The following is a 23,713-nucleotide window of genomic DNA, read 5'->3' as shown; positions in this document are numbered from 1 at the left end:
ACTTATAAAGTCTTTTTCCTCTAGATAATTTCATACATTGTTATAGTATGTATGATATGATAAATTGGTATTGTTTTAGTGGCTTTTTAATGTTATGTATCTATAGAATCGACAATTGTCAAATATTGAGCTATGCTTACGTACGCGGATTAAATAGAGTTCAGGTCCGGTTGTGCCATGTCTTCCCGTGCTTTGAGAAAACTTCGTGGGGAGCAGGGTCTTCCGGACATTGTTGCCGACCTTGGAGTCGATATCAGTAGCGAGGAGGAAGACGTTCCCCAGCCGGTTCCAACCGGCAGGAAGAAGAAGAAGAAACCGGTGCAAAACCCCTTCGATCTGGTGAGTTTTTAAAACACAATATGGGAAGGGGGGACGGGGGAGGGGGTTGTGCAGGGGGTATAGGGCAATATTAGAGTCACATTCACGCCTACCTATCTAATGCTTTACGTTACTACGTTACAGTTTAATAGTTGATGATATGTTTAGAGTGTGTGCCAATTGGCACATACAAAAATGACACTGTTGCACCTGACCCCAAAATTATGATAACATACATAAGTTACATAACGATAACTTCAATTGGCACCAAGAGTAAATACCTAGATAGACTTTTTGACTCTGAACTGAACCACGCGAAAACAAGCACCAAGTGACCACGTCTAGCGATATATTAGACGTTAAACAAGGACAACAACAACAACAAAAATAATTGGTCATTTGATAAATATTTTATTGGCAATTTATTACACAATCAGCACTTCATACTTACATGTCTAGTGTCACAGAATAGTCTGTGAATTGAAGAATTATAATTATATCTACTAGTATATGGTTATCAGTTTATACTGTAATTTGTGTAGATCATTAAACTTTTGCATGGTTTTATTTTTTGCAGTTTTTTCCGGTGTCCTCTCCACTATGCATTGATGACGACGCAAATATGACTGCTGTACAACAAAATTGTTTCTTTTCACCCTCAAATTTAAACTCGCAGTCACCAAGTACAGTAGAAGCATTATCATTAGATAGCTTTCTCACCTGTATTTCTCACCTGTAGCCGGTCAATAGGTACCCTGTAAGGGTAATGAGACCGCACTTCGGGTAATTTCGGCGGTAGCAGTTCTACTCCTGTGTTCAGTACGTAAAGGTGTAGTTGTACATATCCTGGTGGTTCTTCCACTCGTGTGCAATATGGTTCTTGAACTCATTTACTGATTTGCTGGACACTGCTTCCTGGGAAAGAGAGTTCCACACACTTGTGACTCTTGAAGAGAAGAAGCACTTCCTCGTCCCGTGTGATTTTTGTACTTGATACTTGAAGGAGTGGCCCCGTGTGGTGGTTGAAAGACTGGGTTCAAACATGGTCCCTCTACAAATACTGCAGCTGTTTCCAACTCTTACTTTGTCATACCCGTGTGTGATTTTGTAAAGCTGGATCACGTCTGTCCTTTGTCGTCTGAAGTTGAGTGTCGGTAACTGGAGAGCCTGGAGCCTCTGGGGATACGGCAAGTGGGACACTGACTCCACAAGCTTTGTAGCTCTTCTCTGCACTCTTTCGACACTGTCCCTGTCTCTCTTGGTTGTAGGACACCAGATCACGGTTGCATATTCTAAATGTGGACGGACTAAGCTCTTATAAAGAGGTAGAAAAGCCTCCTTGTCCAGGTACTTGAAGGTGTGCCTAATTGCACCCAGAACTCTGTTGGCCTTGTTTACTTGAACCTGGACGTGTGTGCTAAACTTGAGCTTACTGTCAATCGTCACCCCCAAGTCCTTCTCCTCATGTGTCACCTTCAGCGTGTGGAGTGTTCCATCTTCCTTTGTCATAGTATACTCGTGTGTGGGGTTTCTTCTTCCCAGGTGCATTACTTTGCACTTGTCAGGATGAAACTTCATCTGCATCCTAGATGTCCATCTCTGCAGAGTATTCAAGTCAGCCTGTAGACATGTGGAGTGTATATTGCTCGTGTGGATTTCTTGGGTCGCATGTGTTATGGTCTGGCTCGTGTGGAGTTCTTGAGTCGCATGTGTCTTGGCCTGGCTTTCACACCCATGTGCAATGGCGTAGATCTTTGTGTCGTCCGCAAACAAGGAAACAAAGTTATGTAGCTCATCGGGTATGTCGCTGACGAACATCGAGAAAAGAAGCGGTCCCAACACTGACCCTTGTGGTACGCCACTCGTCACCGCTTTCCAGCTGGATGCTTGGCCGTTGACTACGACTCTCTGTCTCCGGTGAGTCAAGAAGTTTCTAATCCACAGTAGCAAATTCTCTGCTATGCCGAAGGATTCTACTTTGTTGATCAACCTCTCATGTGGAACCGTGTCGAACGCTTTAGCGTAATCCAAGAAGATAATATCCACCGGTACACCGTGGCTCAAGGCCTCCGTCCACACATCCAGTGCCTCTAGTAGGTTTGTGACTGTGGATTTACCCTTGGAGAATCCATGTTGTTGTTCGCATGTGAGGTTGTTGACTCTCATGTGTTCTAGTATCGCATCTGATATGAATCTTTCTAGCATCTTGCAGATTATGGATGTCAAAGACACCGGTCTGTAGTTAGCCGGATCTGTTCTGCATCCTTTCTTGTAGATTGGAGTCACGCATGCCTCTCTCCACTGGTCTGGAAGCTTTCCACTTTTAATACTTGAGTTGAATATAATAGTTAGAGGTATGGCTAGCTCGTGTGCTGCTTCCTTCAAGACTCTTGGATGTATCCCATCGTTCCCAGGTGACTTATCGATTCGAAGTAGCTCTAGTTGCTTTAGTACCATTTCCTCTGTAACTACTATTGTCCTCAGTAGGTCACTCTGTAGGGGTTTCAGTGTAAACCTTGGCACATTACTGCGATCCTCGTGTGTGAAAGTTCTGACATACTGTGTGTTTAACACTTCTGCTTTCTTCCCGTCTTCAGTAGTCAACTTTCCTTCCTCGTCTTTAAGGTCTCCCACGTTTACTCTAGTCTTTCTGCGGCTGTTGACATATCTCCAAAAGGATTTGTTGTTTGACTTCACCTCTCTGGCAATCCTTCTTTCAAATGTCCTTCTCGCTTGCCTGGCCGCATGTGTAGCTGCATTTCTTGCTATCTTATACTTCTTCCAATCTTCTTTGCTTTTTGTGTTGAGATATCTTATCCACGTGTGAAATTTCTTCCTTGTCTTTCTGTACGTCGCATTATTCATCCATGGTGGTTTCACCCTCTGTTTCTTGCTGTTTGTTTTTCTCTTGGGAACGTGATTATTCACTGACTCGAGGATTCGGGATTGTAGTTCATCAAACGCTTCTTGTGTGCTCTTGTTTTCAAGTACTTCCTCCCAGTTGAGGTTGAGATCATTTCTGATTTCTTCAAAACTTGCTTTATCATAGTTCAGTGATGGACTCCTTTCCCTCTCCTCATGTGAGTTGAAGTTAAAACTGAATTGTATTCTAACATGGTCGCTCGCTCCCAGTGGATCGTGGTGCTCAAGACCTTCCACCATTTCTGCTTCGTTGCTGAAAACTAGATCATCCACTGTTGGAGTTTGATCACTCCTATATCTTGTTGGTTCTTTCACATGTTGATATACGTATGTGTATATCAACATGTACACATTGCTTTAAACAATGTTTAGAGTTAGATGTTCAAGGTTTAGGTGTAACGGTCGTTTGGTGTATTGTAGCCAACTGCCGACGTGCCGCATGTGAAGCTGGTGTGTTACACCGAAGGGCAGTTATACAGATACAGAAATGACTCTGATCATAAGACACACAGTTTTGCTATAATTCTACCCCCACTTGTTCCCAGCTGGTTGACCATGACAGTGTAGAGGAAGATGTTGAAGAGAGCCAGGAAAATGCAGAGGACAGTCACGTCACTGAGTCACGCCCACCGCCAGAGGGCAAGGCTGGAGGGAAGAAGAGAAAGAAGAAGAAAAAGAAGAAGGGTGGTGACAAGGAAGACAAGGGATCTCAAGAGGTAAAACATTCTGAAATACATGTACTGTACAATGTCACACATAACTGCAAGTTACACATAACTGCATAAGTTGATATAATATCATTATGTTTACCAAAGGAAGACATACTGTTTTTGCTCTGTTTCTTCTCCCGTTCCAAACACTAACCTCTGACCTGGTCAATGACCTGAACCAGACCGTCTCTTGCCATAGTAACTAGTGTTGGGTTACATCATGTTGCAGTTTTATAGCAGGAGGGGTTTAGACTCTCGTCATGATAAATCTAGAGTCTATCTTGTCTTTATCTTGTCTAGAGGCGACAAGATAAAGTTTTTATGAAAACCCTGTGTCTTTCTTATGTTTACCGAAGGAAAACGTATTGTTTCTGCTCTGTTTCCTCTTCTTCTTCTCCAAACTGATAAGGTCAATGACCTGAACCAGACGTCTGTCACCATGGTAACTAGTGTTGGGTTACATCATGTTGCAATTTTTTAGCAAGAGGGATTTAGACTCCTATCTGACCATATACATGAATGTGTTTGAGTAAGAATTATCAGAGCAGACCATATGCGAAGGTAAACATTATGCATTTGCTTTGTAAATGTTACTTAGTACCTTTCTAGTTTATTATTTTGTTCAATGTTGTTGTCCTGTCCTATGTTGAAAGAACCCGGAGGATGACATTGATGCCAGTATCCGCGCTGTGAATGAGATGTTAGGAGAGCTGCCCTTACAACCAGCTGCCAGTAGTGAACACTCTACACTCCCGATCGGATCCAAATCACTTCTATCTGTAGAACACAGGTAAGGCCACACCAATTTAATTTGTTGGTTCTCAGATTCGCCTCTTCAGTTTTTTCTTATTTGCAAAAAATGTTGACTTCATGGCTCCTATATAATTGTAGCATTTGGGGCTATAATAGGATGCATAGACCTGGTTTTATTTTCATTTTTTTTCGCCCTGACGCTTCATATTTTTTCTGAAAAAATCCGAGAACCAACAAATTAAATTGGTGTGGCCTAAGTAGCTGTTAATATCTAGTCTCTATGAATTATAGTTGCAAATTTTAAGCCTTAGACCTAGGGAAAAAATGTTGTGTTTCCTGTTTCCATTCTGAAAAAAATTAGGGTTGGTAGGTAGGGATTATCTTTTTTTATTATAATATTAGGCCACACCAATTTAATTTGTTGGTTCTCGGATTTTTTCAGAAAAAATATGAAGCGACAGGGCGAAAAAAAATAAAAATAAAAACAGGTCTAGGCATCCTATTATGTGCTTAAATGCTACAAAATGAGCCATGAAGTCAACACAAAAGGCTGGGTTAAAATTTAAACATTGAATTTTGAGCTTTTAATCAAACCACTGCAATGATAGATGGGGAAACTGTAACAACTAGGAAGAAAAGGATTATCCTCAACTGTTGGGGGCAAAACATGAGCATTTTTCAGTTGATTCAGAATCATATTATTTTTTTTTTTGCAAATCAGAAAAAAACGAAGAGGCGAATCCGAGAACCAACAAATTAAATTGGTGTGGCCTTATTTATTATTTTTTGTAGACTTTCCCAATCTCTAGTCATCTAACTTCTAATATCTCTGTTTTTACAGACACTTGAATCCAGAAAATGAAATGAAGAGAATATTTGGTGCTTCAACTGTGAGAGGAGAACAGAGGTTTGTTGAATACTGTGGTGACTTGCAAACCTTAAATCATTTCTTTATATTCTAATCTACAGTCTATTTGTTGTATAAAGTGTTACTGTAGTCTAAACGTTTTGTTTATTGTATTATTTTTTTGTTGCCATTGTTGCAGATCTAGAACCAGAAACAAACAACACAAAAGAAGTTGGTTGTCACAGCCCAAAGCAACCTGGCCCCCTCTGTCAAAATCAGGTGAGGGAATAGAAAGAAATCCTTAATTTCATATTAAAGAAGGAAAGTTATATTTGGACAACATTAAAACACTAGTGAAGCTATGAATTAATTTAAGGATTTTCAACTGATCAACATATATTAGTGTGTTTAAAAGCTAACCGTTTTTCACATCATCTTTTTACAGGGATATCTATGAAGTTGATAGAAACAAAAAGGGGGTAAGTTATATGGTACACATGTAGTTTTAAGCTTCTCTTTTCTGACACATGTGTTGACCAACATACATTTAGTAAACGGCAAGCTGTACCAGTAATTATCATACTCATAGTCAATTTTCTGAATAGTTGTAATGCTATCATTGTGGAGCTAAATCTGTAAACTGTACAATTATGTTTTACTGTTACATGTATATCTTCTCCAGATGCCAACATTTTACCTTTGAACACAACCGAGACTATCAGAAGGTCCAGTTTGACTTCTTAGATGCAGTTGAGTCGCTCAACCCAAACAACATTACGGTAAGATGTTTATGTTTTTGGCGACGCCTCATGGGTGAGCCTAATGGTACAGTATTGTGTGCAGTTTGCAAGAATTCTAGGAATTGTACAGGAATTTTGTCCACCGGCATGGAATGTCCACAGGAATGTCTCCCAGCTCTGTTTGTTGACATGCCCACATTCCTGGAAACCCTTGGGAAAACCTGTCTTCCCCTGTCTTGTTTGATGATGTCCTGTTATGGCCTCACTTTGAGAATTGAGGTGTTTAAAAACTCATATTTTCCAAGAACTATCGTATACTGGAACTCGTTGCCACCAAGCACAGTTGGGGCATCATCACTAGAAAGTTTTAAACAACTCCTGCAATGAAACGTGCAAAGATTGGGTGCAACAGGTCGTTCGGTGTGATATAGCTAGCTGCCACCGTGCTGCGTGCCTGCGAAGCTGGTGTGGTTATACTGAAGGGTGGTCATGCCAACTATACCGATACAGATACCTTGTAAAGCATATTATTTATATCAATGCAGTAAGATGAGTGGTTTATCAAAGACTTTAATAGTATCTGTATGTATTATATTATGTACATGCTTTTAGTTATAAACATGTGGGTGGTCCTAACAACTTCACTTTGAGGTGCAGTTCTAAACCTGCAGTTTTTTGTTCTCTCACTAGGCGGTGCTGCACCTCCATCCCTACCATGTTGATGCCTTGACCCAGCTGAGTGATGTGTGTAAAATGAGTGAGGATCTACAGATGGCTTCAGAACTGATTGGTGAGTAACCCAAGTATCAAGTCATATAGTAATACAATGTATCTTTTTGGAGTCTTAGGCCACACTGACTTAATTCTATGGATGACATCCTCTGAAGACCCCAAAACTAGTGTGCGCGGGAGAAAAAAAAAATTCCAGCGGTGAGCCAAAAATAAAAATGCTACTAAACCACAGAAGCTGGTATCCTGAATTTGTGGCAGTACATATCGAGGTATACGGCAAGCAGGCACATACTTGCTTTTTTCGGAATTTACGAATTGGCACTGTACGTTTTGTACTGAGTTCTTGAGTCACGGAACTTCGGTAGCCTGGGTGCCATCCTCCAGAGTTACCACCGGCTCCGTATTGTCGCTAACCCAGGCCTAGAGCCAGGGCCTTGCAGGACGTGATCTTTCTTTTTTTTTAGAACACTATAGCTACGGGCGAAAATCAATGCGCACATGAATGTCATCCATAAAATTAAGTCAGTGTGGCCTTACTGTATGAACTGTTGTCAAAGGTTTACATAAGGGAAACATAGCATAATACCTCTGCTATTGAATCAGATCTACTGTTTGTAATATTGTTGCTCCTTCTATGATTTTCAGTACTGGGGCTGTCTCTTTTTCATTTGTTGTATTGTTCCTGACTAGGAATGTACCTGTGTTCCTTACAGAAAGGGCTTTGTACAGTTTTGAGTGTAGTTTCCACACTCTCTTCAACATGACCCTGGGGACTTGTAGACTGGACTTCAGAAGAGCAGAGAACAGGTCAGGACTCAAAAACATGGATGGATCATGTTTTAGAGATGTATTGTAATTTAGGCTTGAGTCACTAGGTGGCGTTACAACTACCAGTCCCATACGAGCGATCGCTATGACATCATGGTATGTAAAAAGCAGGAGACAGTTATTAGTTGATTTGCCTTCTGCTAGACTGCAAATAATTTGCATGTATCATGTAAACAAAAACAGCGATCGCTCGTATTCAACCCATGCAGCTTAATAGTATTACATGTACGTCTAAAATGTTGTAGGAATGTGTGATGTGTACATGTGAGAGTACATGTAGGATTTATGCTTGTTTTTTATCTTTCAGGTCGTTCTACTTGGCCCTGTTTAAACATCTGACATTCATTGGTCAGCGTGGCTGTTACAGGACAGCACTGGAGTTCTGCAAGCTCCTGCTAAGGTATACTGTCTTTTTCGGGTACAAAAATGTACTATCATTCATTCAATTGGGTTCGTGTGGCGTAATCGGTAGCGTGTTCGGCTCGGTACCAAGAGGTCCTGGGTTCGAATCCTACCATGTCACCGATCTTGTGTCCTTGGGAAAGGCACTTTACACGACTTTCCTCACTTCACTCACCTAGCTTTGGTAGGGATATCCCTTGGATAGGACGTTAAATGGAGGTCCCGTGTTTAAGGAGAGACACACCCCATGCACGTTAAAGATCCCACCACACTTGTCAAAAAGAGTCCTTCCCGGTGTGAGTGGTTCAAACCTAGGTAACAGTCCAGTCTTACACAGCTTGTACTTAAAATTGTAAATGTACAAAATTGGTGTGTTGCGCCTGAAAAGAGATTACCGGTTATGCAAAACAAACAAATTGGCAAAAAGTCATATGTTAAAACTTGTTATTGTGCATCTCTGTCTGGATTGGAGTAAAATTCAATGCAAGGTTGTGGTAGCTCCATTTATAAACAATGTACAATCAAAATGTTAATTTTTCCTGCAGCCTTGACCCAGATGAGGACCCCCTGTGTGTTCTGCTGATGATTGACTTCTACGCCCTCCAGGCCAGGGAGTACAAGTTCCTACTCAGGATGTACCAGGAGTGGGAGGTCAGTACACATCACCTCAGCTGTAGCATTTACTTCAATACAACTTCAGTGGAAGAGTGATTATTATATCAGTATATGTGTTTTATTATTTAAGTTGCCTCGGTACATCTGGAATATATCTTACAGTATGCACAGTTTATATATTACCAGGCCCTATACAGAATGTATCAATAAGGCGTATTCACGTGACATCATCACCCTTGCCCCCCGTGCGCCGCCATGTTGAGGTACAACCCCAACTCGGAAATATTTTGCCAAGAATGAAAGTCATCCGACCACAAGGCACATTGATTATGAAGCAAAAAGGTTTGAAGGAAAAAAACAAATGTAGTGGGTTGCTTAGAGAATATTTGCCAATTTTACGGAGAGCTGCGTAGGGCTCCACTATGGAACAGCCTGCAAGTGTACCTCAACATGGCGGCAGCCTGCTCCTTTGCTAGAGACGCAGGCCTGTTGCAACGGGGAGGGTCATGTGACTGAATACACCCTATAGGTATTGATTCAATACCTAAGAGATACCAAAGAAATCTTTATGCATGTATAAGTCCCCACAATATAGTCATGATTGTGCAAATGTAGATGGTATTTTGACCCTTTGCTGCCAAAGCTGATACAAATATACAAAATAATTTATATATTATAGATATAATAATATAATACCAAACCCTATACAGAATTTTTTAAATAGACATTGATACAATATATAAGAAATCTTTATACATGTACAATTTTCCCACCAATATACTACTAGTATACATGTACATGATTGTGATTCACTGTCAAATCATATCCCTGCATTGTCAAAACATTTAGCTGTGACAGAACAATACATTGTTGACAACTCTAAAAGTTGTTGACAACTCAATTAACATTTAGTTCTTACATGTATATCTTAGTGATACGATTTTAGCTTGAAACACACCCACACACCACAGTATAAGTAAAACGTTATGTTTGTAAGACACTGACAGATTAATGCCTGATATAACATATTTGTCATATCGTTGATCGCCATCGATTCATCAAAATAAATTATCTAATGTTGTCAAGACATTTTGATGGTGCTTGGGATATTCTGTTTACATGGCCTCAATCTCATCAGAGTCTTCATCTTGTTCTTGATTAAGCATGTTCGGATGGTGTCTGTCTGAGTCCTTGTCTTTTTCTTGTTGTTGTTCCTGTATTTTACTTGGAATGTCCCTGTTTGAGTCCTTGTTTTGTTCTTTCTCCAGCGTCTTTTTAAGCTGTTCGAGTTTGGAGTCTTTTTTCTCTTCTTGAGGGTTATCGTATTGTCTTGCATCCTTTATATCCAACAGAGGCTCATCTTTATTGACTGTTGAATCTTGCCTGCCTTTTGGGAAAAAGTCCTCTACTTCTGAGTCATCACTCCCATAGAAAAAAATCTGACCAGGTGTCCTTTGATCTCTCAACCTTTCATGCTCTTTTCCTTGAGTGTTGTTTTCCTCATTCTCAACAGCACCTTCTCCATTCCTAGACTGATTCTTTTCTGGCTCCTGAGCTATCAACTTCTTGAAAGGATCTTGTTCTTCCTCTATCTCACTCTCGGAGCTAGAGATGTCTTTATTTTCAGATCCAAGATGGCCTCCCTCCTCTTCTGGTCTTGAATCAGTGCTCTGTTCTTGTCCAATATCGTCTTGCTCTTTCATGGACTCTTGGTCACGTACATCTTCTGATCCAGCATTGTCTTGTACATCTTTAGGATCAGGATCTTGACCATCTTCAGATTCAAGATCTTGGTCATCTGATGTGGCGTCATCTGATGTGGCATCATCTGTCTCTTCCTCAGAGTCGGACTCATCAGTTTCATCATCTTCTGATCCAACATCAGTCTCCTCCTCAGACTCCTGATCTTGGTCTTCTCTTGAAGCAGCGTTAACGTTGTCTGTCTCTTCCTCAGACCCCAAACCTTTGTCTCCTTCCGATCCAGCATCACTTTGCTCTCCTTCAGACTCTGCCTCCTCATCTGAGCCTGAATCTTCTGTCTCTTCCTCAGACTCATCATCTGCATCACTTTCTGAGTCATCTTCACTTTCCTCTTCTTCACTTTCCTCCTCTGATACAGACTCTAGATCTTGCTCCTCTTCTGAATTAGGACGGTGTTCTAGTCCAACCTGACCTTGCTCATCATCTTTTTCTGATCTAGTCTGGTCTTGCTCGTGTTCAGGCCTTAAATCCTCTGATTGACCATGTTGCTGTTGTTCTTCAAAAACGTCATCATACCCTTCCAGGTAACCATCTGGTCGGTCTTGTTCTTGAACCTCCTGCTGTTGTTCTTCCTGGAAGTAATTTTGTTGAGGAGCTTGTTCATCCTGCTGTATGACTTGTGCTAAAACATCTATCAGCATTGGACCGGGTGCTGGTTCTGAACTCGGCTGATCATCCTGCTTCAAATCTCCTGGTGCCAGTGGGCCATCCTGTTCCCCTTCTACATCTTGACCCTCCTCTCCTTGAGATGGAAGACCTTCTTGGTTTTCCTTTGTTGCTTCAACCTGTTCTTCCTCTGTCTTTTCCTCCTTGCCTTCCTCTGTTTTTTCCTCCATGCCTTCCTCTGTTTTTTCCTTGTCGTCAGCATCATCACTGTCTGATTCTTCCAAGTCCGCCTTCTTTACCTTCTTCACCACTACCTCCCAGGTGTCATCTTCAAGTGTCTTCCACGTCCTCATTCTGAAGTTATCACAGGGTACCAGGTCCCTGGCGTACCAGCCCACCTGACTCTTCTCCCTCGTGAGGCTGCCGTGAACATTCTCCACCCTGATCTTGTCAAGGTCACGTATGGCGCGGCTTCCAAGGTCGTACTTGATGACGCGGTACGTGTCGGGGATTGGCTCTGCCGTCAGGTTCTCTTCCATGTGTAAGTCTATCATCAGTGGCTTCACGTACTCGTTGGCCAGGAGATAGATAATGTGGGGAGACTCCTCTGGGTTTGGTAGACGCCGGTAGATTGGTTCGATGTACTGCGACAAGTGTATGGTGGTCGGACCGTCCCTGATTTTACCCTCGAAACAGACCTGGAACACTTTGGCTCTCGCTGGGAAGTTTTTCTTCATGTTCATGTTTACGACAAACAGTTTGCCGTCATTTGACATGAAGATACTGGGCTCGAAGGGAAGCTCTAACTTCCTCTTGTACCAGGTGTTTTTCTCGGTGTGGTAGGCCCGTAGGATGGCCTGGTGGGAGTTTGGGTGGTAGATGATGTAGAGCTTGTGGCGGTGACAAGCTGCCAGGATGGGCTTGCAGGACACGATGTCTGCCGAGTCACAGACCTCCCACACCTTAGCAACCTGGTTGTACTTCTCCATGTGGACCAGCGACGACTCGGTTTCGTTCTGTCCACCAATCACGTACAGCGTGCCTTCGATCACCACCGAGGTGTGGCCGTACCGCGGAGTGTTCATGCGGGGCAGCTTGCTCCACTTGTCCTTCATGAAGTTATAGGCGTACCCCCTCCTCACGGTCTTCTTGTGTTCGATTCCCTTCTTGTTGGTCACCATCAGAGCCCCACCTGTGAGGTAAAACATGCAGGTGTGTGCAGCAATGCTGGGAGACTCCACATAGTCCTCCGGAAGGCTGCTGACTTTGTACCAGGACTTTGTGTCTGCATCGCAGCACAGAATGCCCGGCTTCCCAAAGACGAAAAACACGTGTTCCGCCATCCCCTTTCTTGGCTTGTACTCGAGTATGGTAGGTAAGATCTTGTCGACGTCTAAGGGTTCTTTCTTCTTCTTCTTGGAGGATTCGGACAGTGATGAGGAGGAATCGCCCACCAAGTCTGCCACTGCTTGTAACCTCTCTGTTAGTGCTGTCCCTACTAGTTTGCTGGCACCAAATACTGCTGCACTTGCATCAGTCACAGCGTCCATCACTGTTTCCACCACCTCCTCTGCACCTTCCTCAAACTTGTCCATCAACTCGCTCCACATGGATTCTGGCTCTTCTTCATTCTCACACGATTGAGTGGACCTCTTCTCGTTTTCCTCTTGGTGTGACTCACTGTCGTTCTTCCCCAGCTGCTGACCCATCTCATCCTTCTCTTGATTTAACTCATTCTCAGTCTTCTCTTGCTGGGACTCAGTCTGCAGCTGCTCTTGGTCTTCAACATTGCTGGCTTGCTGAACCTCACTAGTTTCTTCTTTTGCCGCCGCAATTAGATCAACTTCTGTGAAGTTTATCAAGGCCACTGACTTCACTCTTCTTGAATTGCTTGTCTTCCTTTTTGGCTTTGTTGTTTGGAGATCAGGTTTTTTAACTGCGTGTGTTGGCCTGTTTGTTTTAACTTTGTTTCGCTCAATGATCTCGAGGCATGTCTCCGACTTCCCCATGCTGCCCCTTCCCTTCATAGTGTTTTTCCGTGGCTTGTACATGTAGCACGTCTCCATGTCTGCCAAGTCTGCGATGCTTGCAGAAAACTTTCGTGGCTTCTTCACAGCACCGATGGCGTCCTCGTATTCCTTCATCCTGGTGACGATTTCCCAAGGCTTGGTGTTCTCAAATTCCTCCTTTAAAGTCAGCGGTCTTCGAAGTGTATCAATGTCAGGTATGGGTAACATATCCGAATTGGCTTCATCGTGGTACAGAGACTTGACAAGCCTCTCCCTTCTTACCTTTGGGTTCAAGTCCAGGTTTTTCAGAGCTCTCTGCAGTTCAATTTTTCCTACAGTCTGCATCCACCTTCTTTTAGCACGTGTATGTGACATTTGCTGTGCTAATTTCTCTTCTACTGTGGGGTTTATCAGAGCTTCTGTGTCCTCATCAGGGGCACTTTTTGTTTCCACATCGTCAGAACTTGAAAAGAGCCTAGCGATGGTTCTGAAGATGTTCCAGCTTGACCCCTGAGTTTTTTCGTCATCCTCAGACGTGCTTGCCTTCGGAGAATCTGCCTCATCAGGTGCACCCTCTTGTGATTGTTTGCCCCCCTCCCTCAAATTCTGCAGAAGTTTGTTCCATATGTCAAGAATTATTGTCCTTCTGGTGCCGTTTCTGAAGTCTGCACCTTCGTCATCCACCGTTTCCTGATCTTCTGGAATCTCATCATCATCATCAGCCTCCTCTTCTTCCTCCTCTTCTTCCTCCTCCTCCTCAGAGGAAGTGGACTGGAAGTCACCTTCATCACTTGACTCAACTGGTACCTGCATCAGGAGAAGGCAAAACATCATTAACTTAAAGATAATAGTCTCAGATCTACAAGCAATATAGAAGAGAACTGAACTAAGAGGACACTGTAGCCATGCAGTAGTGAAGCATCCTTCAACAGAATTTCTTCATCCATCCCAACATTTAGTTGAGCTATGTAAGCGTGCCATACAGCACAGTTCGACGGCATCAAAAGTGCACAGAAAACACGCTATGACAGCAGTCCCATATGGGGCACCCAGAACGGCTGTTTTTAACCTTCTCCACATTGATATAAGGCTCAAATGGTTAACAAGACTCATTTAGTCACTTCTTTCATAATCATAGGCCAAGCCCCCTCCCCCAAGAAAAACATTTAGAATTTGCAGTCATATGAGTTAAGAATCAGCAGTAATGTAAGGAAGACTTAGCCCTTCAACATTACAATTATTGATAATATGTGTTCCATACAGGAATATGTGAGACTTACTTCTTGGTTCTTTAGCTTGACATGTTGAATCATCTCCTGTGCCTCGGTTGAGGCCATCACCAGCGGGTGCTGTTCTAACTTCTCCAGCTGACTGGGCTTTAGCAGGGTCAGTCGCACCGCCTGGAGGACGTTGGCCGCGTTTTTGTCGTCTTCGTCCTGTTTCGACTTCTCAAGCCACGTCATGGCGGCCTCGAAGACGGCCTCCTCGCTGTAGACTTCTGTTTCGAAGTACTCGTCATACTGGTCTTCACTCACGTGCTGACAGTCTATCTTGTCTGTCATCAACTCATCACTGGCAAGGAAATCAATGACCTGGTGTGGAGGGAAGAATATCACTTTATTTTATTTTCATCAGGTTTAGAAAATGTTTCCAAATAAGCCAACGTTACCTTGACATAATTCATGTCTCTGTTCTGGCTCATCCTTACTTTTGTCATGAAAGCTTTTGATTTTGATGGCATGTACATGTAATAGTCCCTAATGATAAGGTCTGTAACAGTTCTAGTATCTATGTTTATTATGATACATGAAATGCACATTTTCTATCACGTTTTCTAACAAGCCCTAAGTTTTGAAGCTGCAAGGAACCTTCCTGGTTTTTTTTTTACGTTTTCCCTGTAATTCATATATTTCATATCATTCCTACATGAATTTCTAAATTTTTGGAACATTTGTGTCAACAGAAATTCAAAAATAGGAAATATAACTGTAGGTACCTTTTCCTCATCTTGCTGCAAGAACTCTTCATCATTAAAGAGGTCTGCTATGAGTGGCTGGGCTTCATTTTCATCTCTGATGTCTTCCAAGGAACCAATCTGGACATCTTCCTCGAGATTCTTTTCCCTCAGACACGGAAGACAACAGCAAACCTTCCCAAGTGCCGACCTCAGCATTGTGGGATGTTGTTAACACTGGATCCCTGAATTTGTCAGGTTAACGTCTCACTCTGGCAGTTGGTTGGCCTTAACCTAGATCAAGTACATGCTACAACTGTAATTCACTTTATGTTCACGGTAGCAAAAGTTCACAGTCTGAGAAAAATGGACATGCTCACAGAATTACATATTCACGGTGGCGACAGGTGCAGGAAAAAGAAAGTCCAGGAATTATTTGTTGACTGTAATGATAACTTCACGGTACAGAAGTGACAATGAAAACAGTGAACATATTTAAGAGTACAGTGAAAAAATTAGGAATTACAATAATCAAGACTATGAGGACAGTAGTTGTATTATTATCATGAAATGTAAAGAAAAGAGCCTTGGCCTTTCTTTTGGGACAGAATACCAGAGGGCAATATGTTGGAAGTAAATTTTTTCTGTCATACTACACAGCACAGTTTAACTTGAAAGCATGTTTTTGTATTACTGTCTATCAATAAGACAAATTAAAGTAATTCTATTTCATACTTTGCAAATGCTACTCAAATTTGCCCATCTGAGGTTACATCTGTACCATTTGTGTCAACATTGTTGTCATTTTTTAATCTGTTAGGCTGGGACAAGGTCATTCTATTCAATAATGTATAAAGGTTCTGAGTGTCACACAGTGTAGGGCAATGCTTCTACCAGATAGGCTTACAGAATGATTTATGTGAAAGTGTCAAAAGCCTGGAGGGCAAACATGTATAAGGCATATTTATCACTTTTTCAACCATTACTGAAAACCTGGATTTCAGGACATCAAATACAATTTTCTTGTTCATTGAAGTAGCTGTTTTAACACGTTTTACTCTTATTTTTTTATACATCAATCATATCCTTTGTAGGTCTTTATTATTTTGATGCCTTGGAATTTTCAAGCTGGTTGTGACAGAACCAAATGCTGATAAGGATCTAAGACAAAATTTTCTTGAACTGGACAGCTGAATTTTGCAAGAAGCATGCACTGAATGCCCTGAGTTTGCAATCATACGACACACATGTATGTGACCAGGCCCTACCGGTAAATGCCTAATATGCAGCTTTGTGGTTTACATGTTTTGCAAGAGACCAGGTGTTACATGTTTTTGTCAAAACCCTGTGTGCATGTATCTGTGTGGATTAAAAGAGTAAAAATGAACTGACCCCATGTTTGTTGCTAGCAATACTCAGCTGAAACTACTTACATAATGTTACCTTGTGCCAGGTAAACAATTCTTTACAAATTGCTGCTTTAGTTTAATTAAAAAGCATAATATACAGAAAACTGTACTGAAAAGTGTACAGAAAACTTAAAGATCTGACAATCTATGAGGTCGTGATCTTACTCTGTAACTAACCGTAGCAAAGGTTTTGCTGTAGATTTTTTAGTTAGAGACTGTTTCACTATGAAAACAGGGGGTACATGTATGTCCTTTACTCAGTAATACAACAAGGCTAATGACCTTAGGCTAAAACCACCAATCTGCTTCAATTTTCTGAGAAATACCACACTATCTCCTGTCATTAGATAGTTTACATGCTTGGAAACAGTCACAACTAGTAACAGCTACATGTAGAGTGACAAGGTAGTAGAAATTGTACTTACCGGATTACGCATTGTGCAAAGAGTTGCTTCATGCAGATTATGTGCTGTGGTTCACAGTAGTTGGGTAGGGTGTGGTTTCACGTATGGATGGCTAACATTGTGGTTTTTCAGGATATAGTGGATCCTTAAACAATGGGGATATTGTTCTTGGAAACTAGTTCTAGCAACTGCTCAGCACTCAAATCAAGTCCATAATACCTACCATACCTTGCAATGCTCTTCTGGATGTGCTAAAAAAGAAGTGGCACACAAGTCTTGTATACCCCATGCACACCCCATGCTCGTCACCTCACGTTGAATACCAGAGCTAAGGGTTGTGATCCCTTGGTTTGGTTCTTAATGTGTTCAATAGTGTGGAAAAGCCTCAGGCATATATAAATCAGCTGCCCATCTGGTGTCCTCAGAGAATACCTACAATGTACATGTATACCAGTAGTTTGCAGCAGTATAAAGTACTACAGGCAACATGTACACTGTTTCAATTGTAGCTAGCTTCTTCTGTACAAAGCTACAAAATATTTGATCCATGCACAGTGACAGTGAATTAGTCTTCATTCAATAGAGAATAACATGGAAAATGCAGTTCACAGGTGGTTGTTGAATACCAGTGTTTTCCTTTCCTTGTGCAGCTGGTGTGTTACACCAAAGGGCTGTTATATAGGCTATACAGAATACAGAATAGTGTAAAGAGGTTCACAGGGACAACAAAGCGTTTTCATGAAAGAGTTTAGAACTTCACCTGAAGGTGTTATGTATATAGAGGGGATTCATTCCTCAAGCTAACCGACATCTTGCACACGCAGTCGTCCCTCAGTAAGACGTATGGAGCTGCATAGTTCCCGTTTAGAGAAGTTTTATTCAGCCTGTCACACAACCGGTTTCGCCTGTGTGGCTTCTTCAAGTGTACAGAGGCTAAAATGACATGCTGAATAAAACTTCTACAACGGGAACTGTGTGGCTTACTGACGTCTTACTGAGGGACGACTGCGTGTGCAAGATGTCGGTTAGCTTGAGGAATGAATCCCCTCTACTATATACTTAACTTGAAAGTCTTGTTCTATTAGCAGATGCTGCTATCAGGGCTGACCTACCCTCCCCTACATGTATATCTATGAACATAACAGTGATACTCAAGCAGCCATGATATCACAGATGTCTCAACTTTTGCCGTCTCTGCAGATCCATAGGAACCTCTCACAGCTTCCCAACTGGGCGTTGTCTGTTGCCATGGCAACATTCCAGCTGAGCCGTGAGGAGAAAGCAGAGGAGGAGGAGGCAGACGATCTGGTACAAGAAACCTCTTCTGTATTGTCTTTAAGCATAAAGGAAATGGACTTTTTGTCATCTCAGATATGAATGTAAACAGTGGTTGAGGTATCAATAGTTACTGGCCAAAAAATCCAGAAAAATCTTTGTCTACATGTATAATATTATATATGATACAGTTTAACCTTTGAAGAGATGGAGCTGTAGATCATCCTAACTTTCATGCTGTCTGTGTTTCAGTTACAAAAGGCTCTCATCATGTTCCCATCAGTAAGTATAAATAATCATTGATTATGCTTATTATTAGTGTAATCAGTGTAGTGTAGTTTTGCAGTAAAAATATGACTTAATAGTTACCTCATCGGCACATGAAAAAGTATGTACAGTTTTTGCGCAACTTGGCAACATCTACTGGCATGTATTTTTATGAATAACCGCATTTAAAATTTATGTTGTTGTTGGTAGGTATTCAGTTACAACTACAAGACATTCACTTTTTCTGTGCAAGAAGATACAGAAACATTAGCACTAGCAGTGTGGTTTTTTTTTTCCAGATATTGTTTCCCCTCCTTGACAAGTGTTCCATCCATCCAGACAAGGACGTAGAAAACCATCAGTTCTTTGGCCCTCAGGCACAAGTCAGGTAAGCATGGGCTCCTTTCTGTGTGAAAATTTTGCTCAATGATGTATTCAACATAATAACATGTATCATGTTACTATAGCTACTTAGTACATGTAAGTAGTATGGTCCTACTGTTGAGAAACTATTCCTTTATTGTGACAAAAAATCTTGTAAATGTAGAATTTATTATAGTAAAAATTTGGTCAAAAATTCTGGTGAGTAGATATCTTTTGTTGGAGAACAGTTTAATTCTCATTATGTAAAATTTATCTTAAAGGCATCCGATGCAATTTCAGGGCAGCAAAACTGGAAATATTCTGAATAAGACAATCTTTGTGATATTGTCACAAACTGCTTTACATTTAGCACATTTCAATCAGCATTTCATACATTGGGCATTTCAAACTGAAGAAACAAGCCCTAAAATGAGTCCCTTATTTTCTGGGTGGTACCCTAAAAATCAACCCAGGGCCCTTCCAGTAAACATTTTCTGTCAGAATTTTGGGAATGTTTGCTCCACAAGGGTCAATATACATTGGGATAGCATAGGTTCAACTCAGTATATAGTTAAATGACTAGAATATTGGCTCTGAAAAAACAGGTTTCCAAGCCCTAAAAATTGCACTGGATGCTTTTAATCTCAGAATTTCAACGCTTCCATGCATTTTCTGTCATCCTGTTTCGCCAGCCAACCGGAGGCCCTTGGCCAGCTTGTTGCCCTGTTTGTGGGGAGGTCCAGTCCCCTGTGGAAGGAGCCTGAGGTCATGCAGTGGCTGGAGAGGAACGTGAAGGTTGTGCTGGAGAGAGTGGACCAGGCAGACCCACTGGTGGAGGAGTGCAGGAAAAAGTAGGTCATACATGGACAACAGATCTAGAGTCCTTTTTTTTTATTCCAACATGTAGTCACAAGACATGGTGACGGCACACTCAAGTTTTTTCAACTTGTATTAATGCTGCCACCAACACAGGGACAGTACAATACTCATTTTCACCTGAGGGAAGTGAGGAAAGTCGTGTAAAGTGCCTTTCCCAAGGGCACAAGATCGGTGGCATGTCAGGACTCAAACCTGGGACATCTTGGTTCCGAGTCGAGCACTCTGCCGCTACGCCACACGACCCCACAACCCCAAGAGTCATTTTTATGTTGTTGGATGGCTGTGTGGCTATGATAGCAGACACAAGATCAAAAGACCATGGGTTCAATTCCTGGCTAGACATTGTGTCCTTGGGAAATTCACTTTACATGACTTTTCTCACTCCACCCAGGTGTAAAATGGTTATGCAACTTTGGTTAGGGAGGTACAAGGCAGTGGAAGGAAAGGAATGCCTTCTATATCCATATACTAAACACAGTGGATATACAACACACTGCCCCTATGGCCTCAAAAAAGGCTACCATTATGTAGAACTTCCATACATTTCAGCTTTATCACAATGTTGTCGATGAGATTAATCCTACATTGTACATTACCTTGTTCCATGTCTGCTGCTTTGCTAGGAGACAGCTGAGGTACCAGGGCACCCCACGGAACATCTACAGACACATCATCGTGTCTGAGATCAAAGATGCCACAGCTGCACTGCCAAGGGTCAGGCCAGGTTTCCTTCATAACATAGTAAAATTCTGTGCAGTATAAGTGAAGTTTTGTTAGTTTCTTCATGTGGATTACCATTTGTCTGTGATGAGAAAGATGAACCTTTTTGATTCCAACAACTCATCTTTTCTGTTTTAAATAAAAATCCTTCTGATATAGTAGAAAAACGTTTAACCTTTACCACAAATTATATACCACAAAATATATGTAGCTCATATTATGTTTTGTTCCCCATAGGACTTGGCTAATGCTCCAGTGTTGTCCTATGATCCCCTTCCTCCTGCCAATGCCATCATTAGCTACACTAGACCACAGAGGTAAGACACTGCTGCAGTAGATTAGACTTCAAATATGTAGACTTGACATACATATTTTGACTCTTGAACAGAGAAACTACACTGTTTAACTTAAACTGAATTGTCATGATTCTTTTTTTTTATCTTTGTTTACAGAAGGCGAGTGGTGGCAGGTACAGAGGGTGAACACAGTACCTTGTCCCTGTTCCTCAGATCCATGATGCCAAACTACAACTCTCAGCAGGTCAGACACATGTATAGTCTTTTCCCAAAGTAAATTGGTGTCGCCTAACATTTAAATTTTAATTGCTTTAGGTCACACCAATTTAATTTGTTGTTTCTCAGATTTTTTCAGAAAAAATATGAAGCGACAGGGCGAAAAAAAAAAAAAAAAAACAGGCCAAGGCACCCCACCATAGCCGTAAATGTTACATTATGAGCCACGAAGTGAACATACCAGGCTTGTTTATAATTAAAACAATAGATTTCGAACTTTTAATGAAACAAAATTGCATTGTTACATTGAAAAACTTTAACAACTAGGAAGAAAAGGACTTTCTTCAACTGTTGGGGCCAAAATACATGTATGTCTTTCATTGAGCATTTTGCAGTTGATTAATTTTAGAACGAAATTTTTTTTTTTCTTTTGCAAATCAAATTGAATTGGTGTGGCCTTTGAGACTGAGATATAGACTCTGTTTCAGGACCAGACTGTGAGAAACGCCGCCCCAGGCCAGCCTGAGGAGGCGGAGGGAGCGGTGGGAGGACAGGACACAGACTTGCATCGTGGGATACACGCCTTGATGGACGCCATGCGGGACCTCCTGACGAACATCCAACCCGCAAATGTCCCACGAGAAGATGGCCGGGACAGCGATGGTCATGAATGGGAAGACGAATTCGACTGAACTTATTATGTACAGTGTACATGACAAATACAGCTATTTTTTACCAACATTGGGATCATTGAATCTTAGCAATGGCCCTTGTTCTGTTAAGTTTATCTATCGATAAATGAAGAATATTAGTTTATTTTTATCTTCAAACTTGCAAATTAGTAGATCCAAATTAGTTTTTTTTCCTGCGTGCTGTGGAATAGTGAACTAAAAATTATTGCTATATGATTTGGCATTACATGAAAATGATTGAATGCATACTAACAAGAAGCCATTATACAGAATGGCACACCCAAAAGTTGTTGCTTGATCTTACATTTTAATTTGGGAAAGACTCAGTCTGTAGCCTAGTACATGTACTTAGTGTATGTATATTAAATAAAGAGATACTCCATTCTGTATTTTGTATTCTTATCAAATGGGTTTTCAGGCTCACACAGACATGAATGTCATCATTTTCATAGCTAGGAAAGGCTAAGGAAAAGTGTACTGACAATGTACATGTACATATTTACCTTCGCCAAGAAGGTTATGTTTTCAGAGGCGTTCGTGTATGCGTTCGTTTGTGTGTATGGGTGCGTGCGTGCGTGCATGCTTGCGTGCGTGTCTGTAAACAAGATAACTTGAGAAGGCTTCAATGGATTGTCTTCATACTTGGTAGGTGCAGACATCTTTCTTTTCGCCAACCTTAATCCTGCTTTTGCCTCCAAGTCTCTTAAAGCCCTAGATCTGCAGAAGGAACTTTCTCAACAGCCTCTTCCCTTCTTACACTTGGATGATTCACTTCACATCTATTCCTGGGAGCTAGTAGCCATACACAGCTGAGCAGAGGGGTGATTGGTAGTTGTGCTAAAAATGTGGCATCCTCCAGTAAAAGGGACACAATGCAAATGAAGAGAAACAATGAACGTAAATATGTTGATGTAAATCCAGGAAAGCACTGGTTCGCTCAACTGTAGTAGTCAGTAATGGTCTAAAAGTCTGACGTTTGTTTTCAACCACTGGTACTGTCCTTGGTGCTGAAAGCCACCCCTAAGCAATATCACCCCCCTCCCTCAGTTCGTAATGATATTAGCCGGGTGAACTGGACTTTTTCGCCTCTTTTTGTCACATAAATCGACCCCTTTTCGCAGTAAAGGCAGCTCGAACAACTCTGTGGCTTATCTGGAGCGACATAATTGGCTCAAACACTTCCGTTCGTAGTAAAATCCGTTATAATTCAGTCATTATATTTCAGTCCATACCATGGTATGGATGAAATATATTGTGTTCTCTGATGTTTCTTCTCCTTCTCCTCCTCCTGCCACACAGTCAGAGGGATTCAACTCCGCCATCATTCAGCCAAATGACTTGAAATTTGGCATGGAGGTAGAGTGGGCCAATACCCCCAGGCGTTTTTTTCATTTTTTTGATACATGCCTTTAAAAAATTTTTATGAAGGTTTTTTGGGGCATTTTTTGCCAAAAAATGGATTTTTGGATCCTGAGCCCTGGTTTTACAACCAAATGATCTGAAATTCGGTATAAGGGTACCTTGAACATGTGTCTACAGAACAACAGTCACATATTTGGCATACACCACTTCCAAATGACTCATTTGGAGGACTTTAATTGCTATTTTCAGCAAAAAAAGGGCCAACAGTGCTATACCCGTTCCATGTTCTATCTAAAGAATGGCACGTTCTATCTGCCGTTGGCCATGGAACAGGTGTTCCATTGCGGGTTACCTGAGGTCACATTGCACGTAAGTCGTGCGTAATGACCCACACATTCAATTTTATGTGCCTAAGACCTTCAAAATGTATCAAATCTCATCATTGTTAGTATTTGCATACCTGTAAGAAGATTAGTAAAGCTTTCGAGATTCAATGTGCTTGTTGTTGCATCTTTGTTCTCAATTACATGGCTACTATATAATTCATTTATTTGAGAATCTTTGCCAGTTTTACACTGGGGTAAGTTTGGAATAGTCCACTTTTGCGTGGGAGGGAGATGGACTGAAATATGC

At 41.5% G+C, this 23,713-nt stretch overlaps 1 protein-coding gene across 1 annotated transcript; it reads left to right on the top strand.

The window, feature by feature from the left end:
- Positions 1 to 137: 137 nt before the first annotated feature.
- LOC109473933 (transcription factor 25-like) lies at positions 138 to 22,094 on the top strand. Its single transcript, XM_019774107.1, has 19 exons — positions 138 to 339; positions 3,786 to 3,956; positions 4,604 to 4,740; positions 5,545 to 5,610; positions 5,750 to 5,829; positions 5,996 to 6,029; positions 6,233 to 6,329; positions 6,981 to 7,080; positions 7,736 to 7,829; positions 8,158 to 8,250; positions 8,798 to 8,903; positions 18,211 to 18,318; positions 18,538 to 18,567; positions 18,852 to 18,940; positions 19,608 to 19,766; positions 20,418 to 20,508; positions 20,752 to 20,831; positions 20,967 to 21,054; positions 21,515 to 22,094. Exons 1-19 carry the CDS (start codon positions 178 to 180, stop codon positions 21,716 to 21,718), a joined length of 1,989 nt encoding a protein of 662 aa, XP_019629666.1. The 5' UTR covers positions 138 to 177; the 3' UTR covers positions 21,719 to 22,094.
- The last annotated feature ends 1,619 nt before the right edge of the window (positions 22,095 to 23,713 follow it).

Source organism: Branchiostoma belcheri, unplaced genomic scaffold (assembly GCF_001625305.1).
Source record: "Branchiostoma belcheri isolate BF01 breed outbred unplaced genomic scaffold, Haploidv18h27 scaffold3, whole genome shotgun sequence".
NCBI classification, from domain to species: domain Eukaryota; kingdom Metazoa; phylum Chordata; class Leptocardii; order Amphioxiformes; family Branchiostomatidae; genus Branchiostoma; species Branchiostoma belcheri.
The sequence above is the reverse complement of the archived record's forward strand: the minus strand, read 5'-3'. Positions and strand labels throughout refer to the sequence as shown.

What these genes read in the sequence shown, in the direction of transcription:
- LOC109473933 (XM_019774107.1), top strand. Translation starts at nt 178, where the DNA reads ATGTCTTCCCGTGCTTTGAGAAAACTTCGTGGGGAGCAGGGTCTTCCG. An exon ending in CTCTCATCATGTTCCCATCA is followed by an intron (nt 18,568 to 18,851) that starts GTAAGTATAAAT and finishes TTTTTTTTCCAG; the next exon opens with ATATTGTTTCCCCTCCTTGA. An exon ending in CAAACTACAACTCTCAGCAG is followed by an intron (nt 21,055 to 21,514) that starts GTCAGACACATG and finishes ACTCTGTTTCAG; the next exon opens with GACCAGACTGTGAGAAACGC.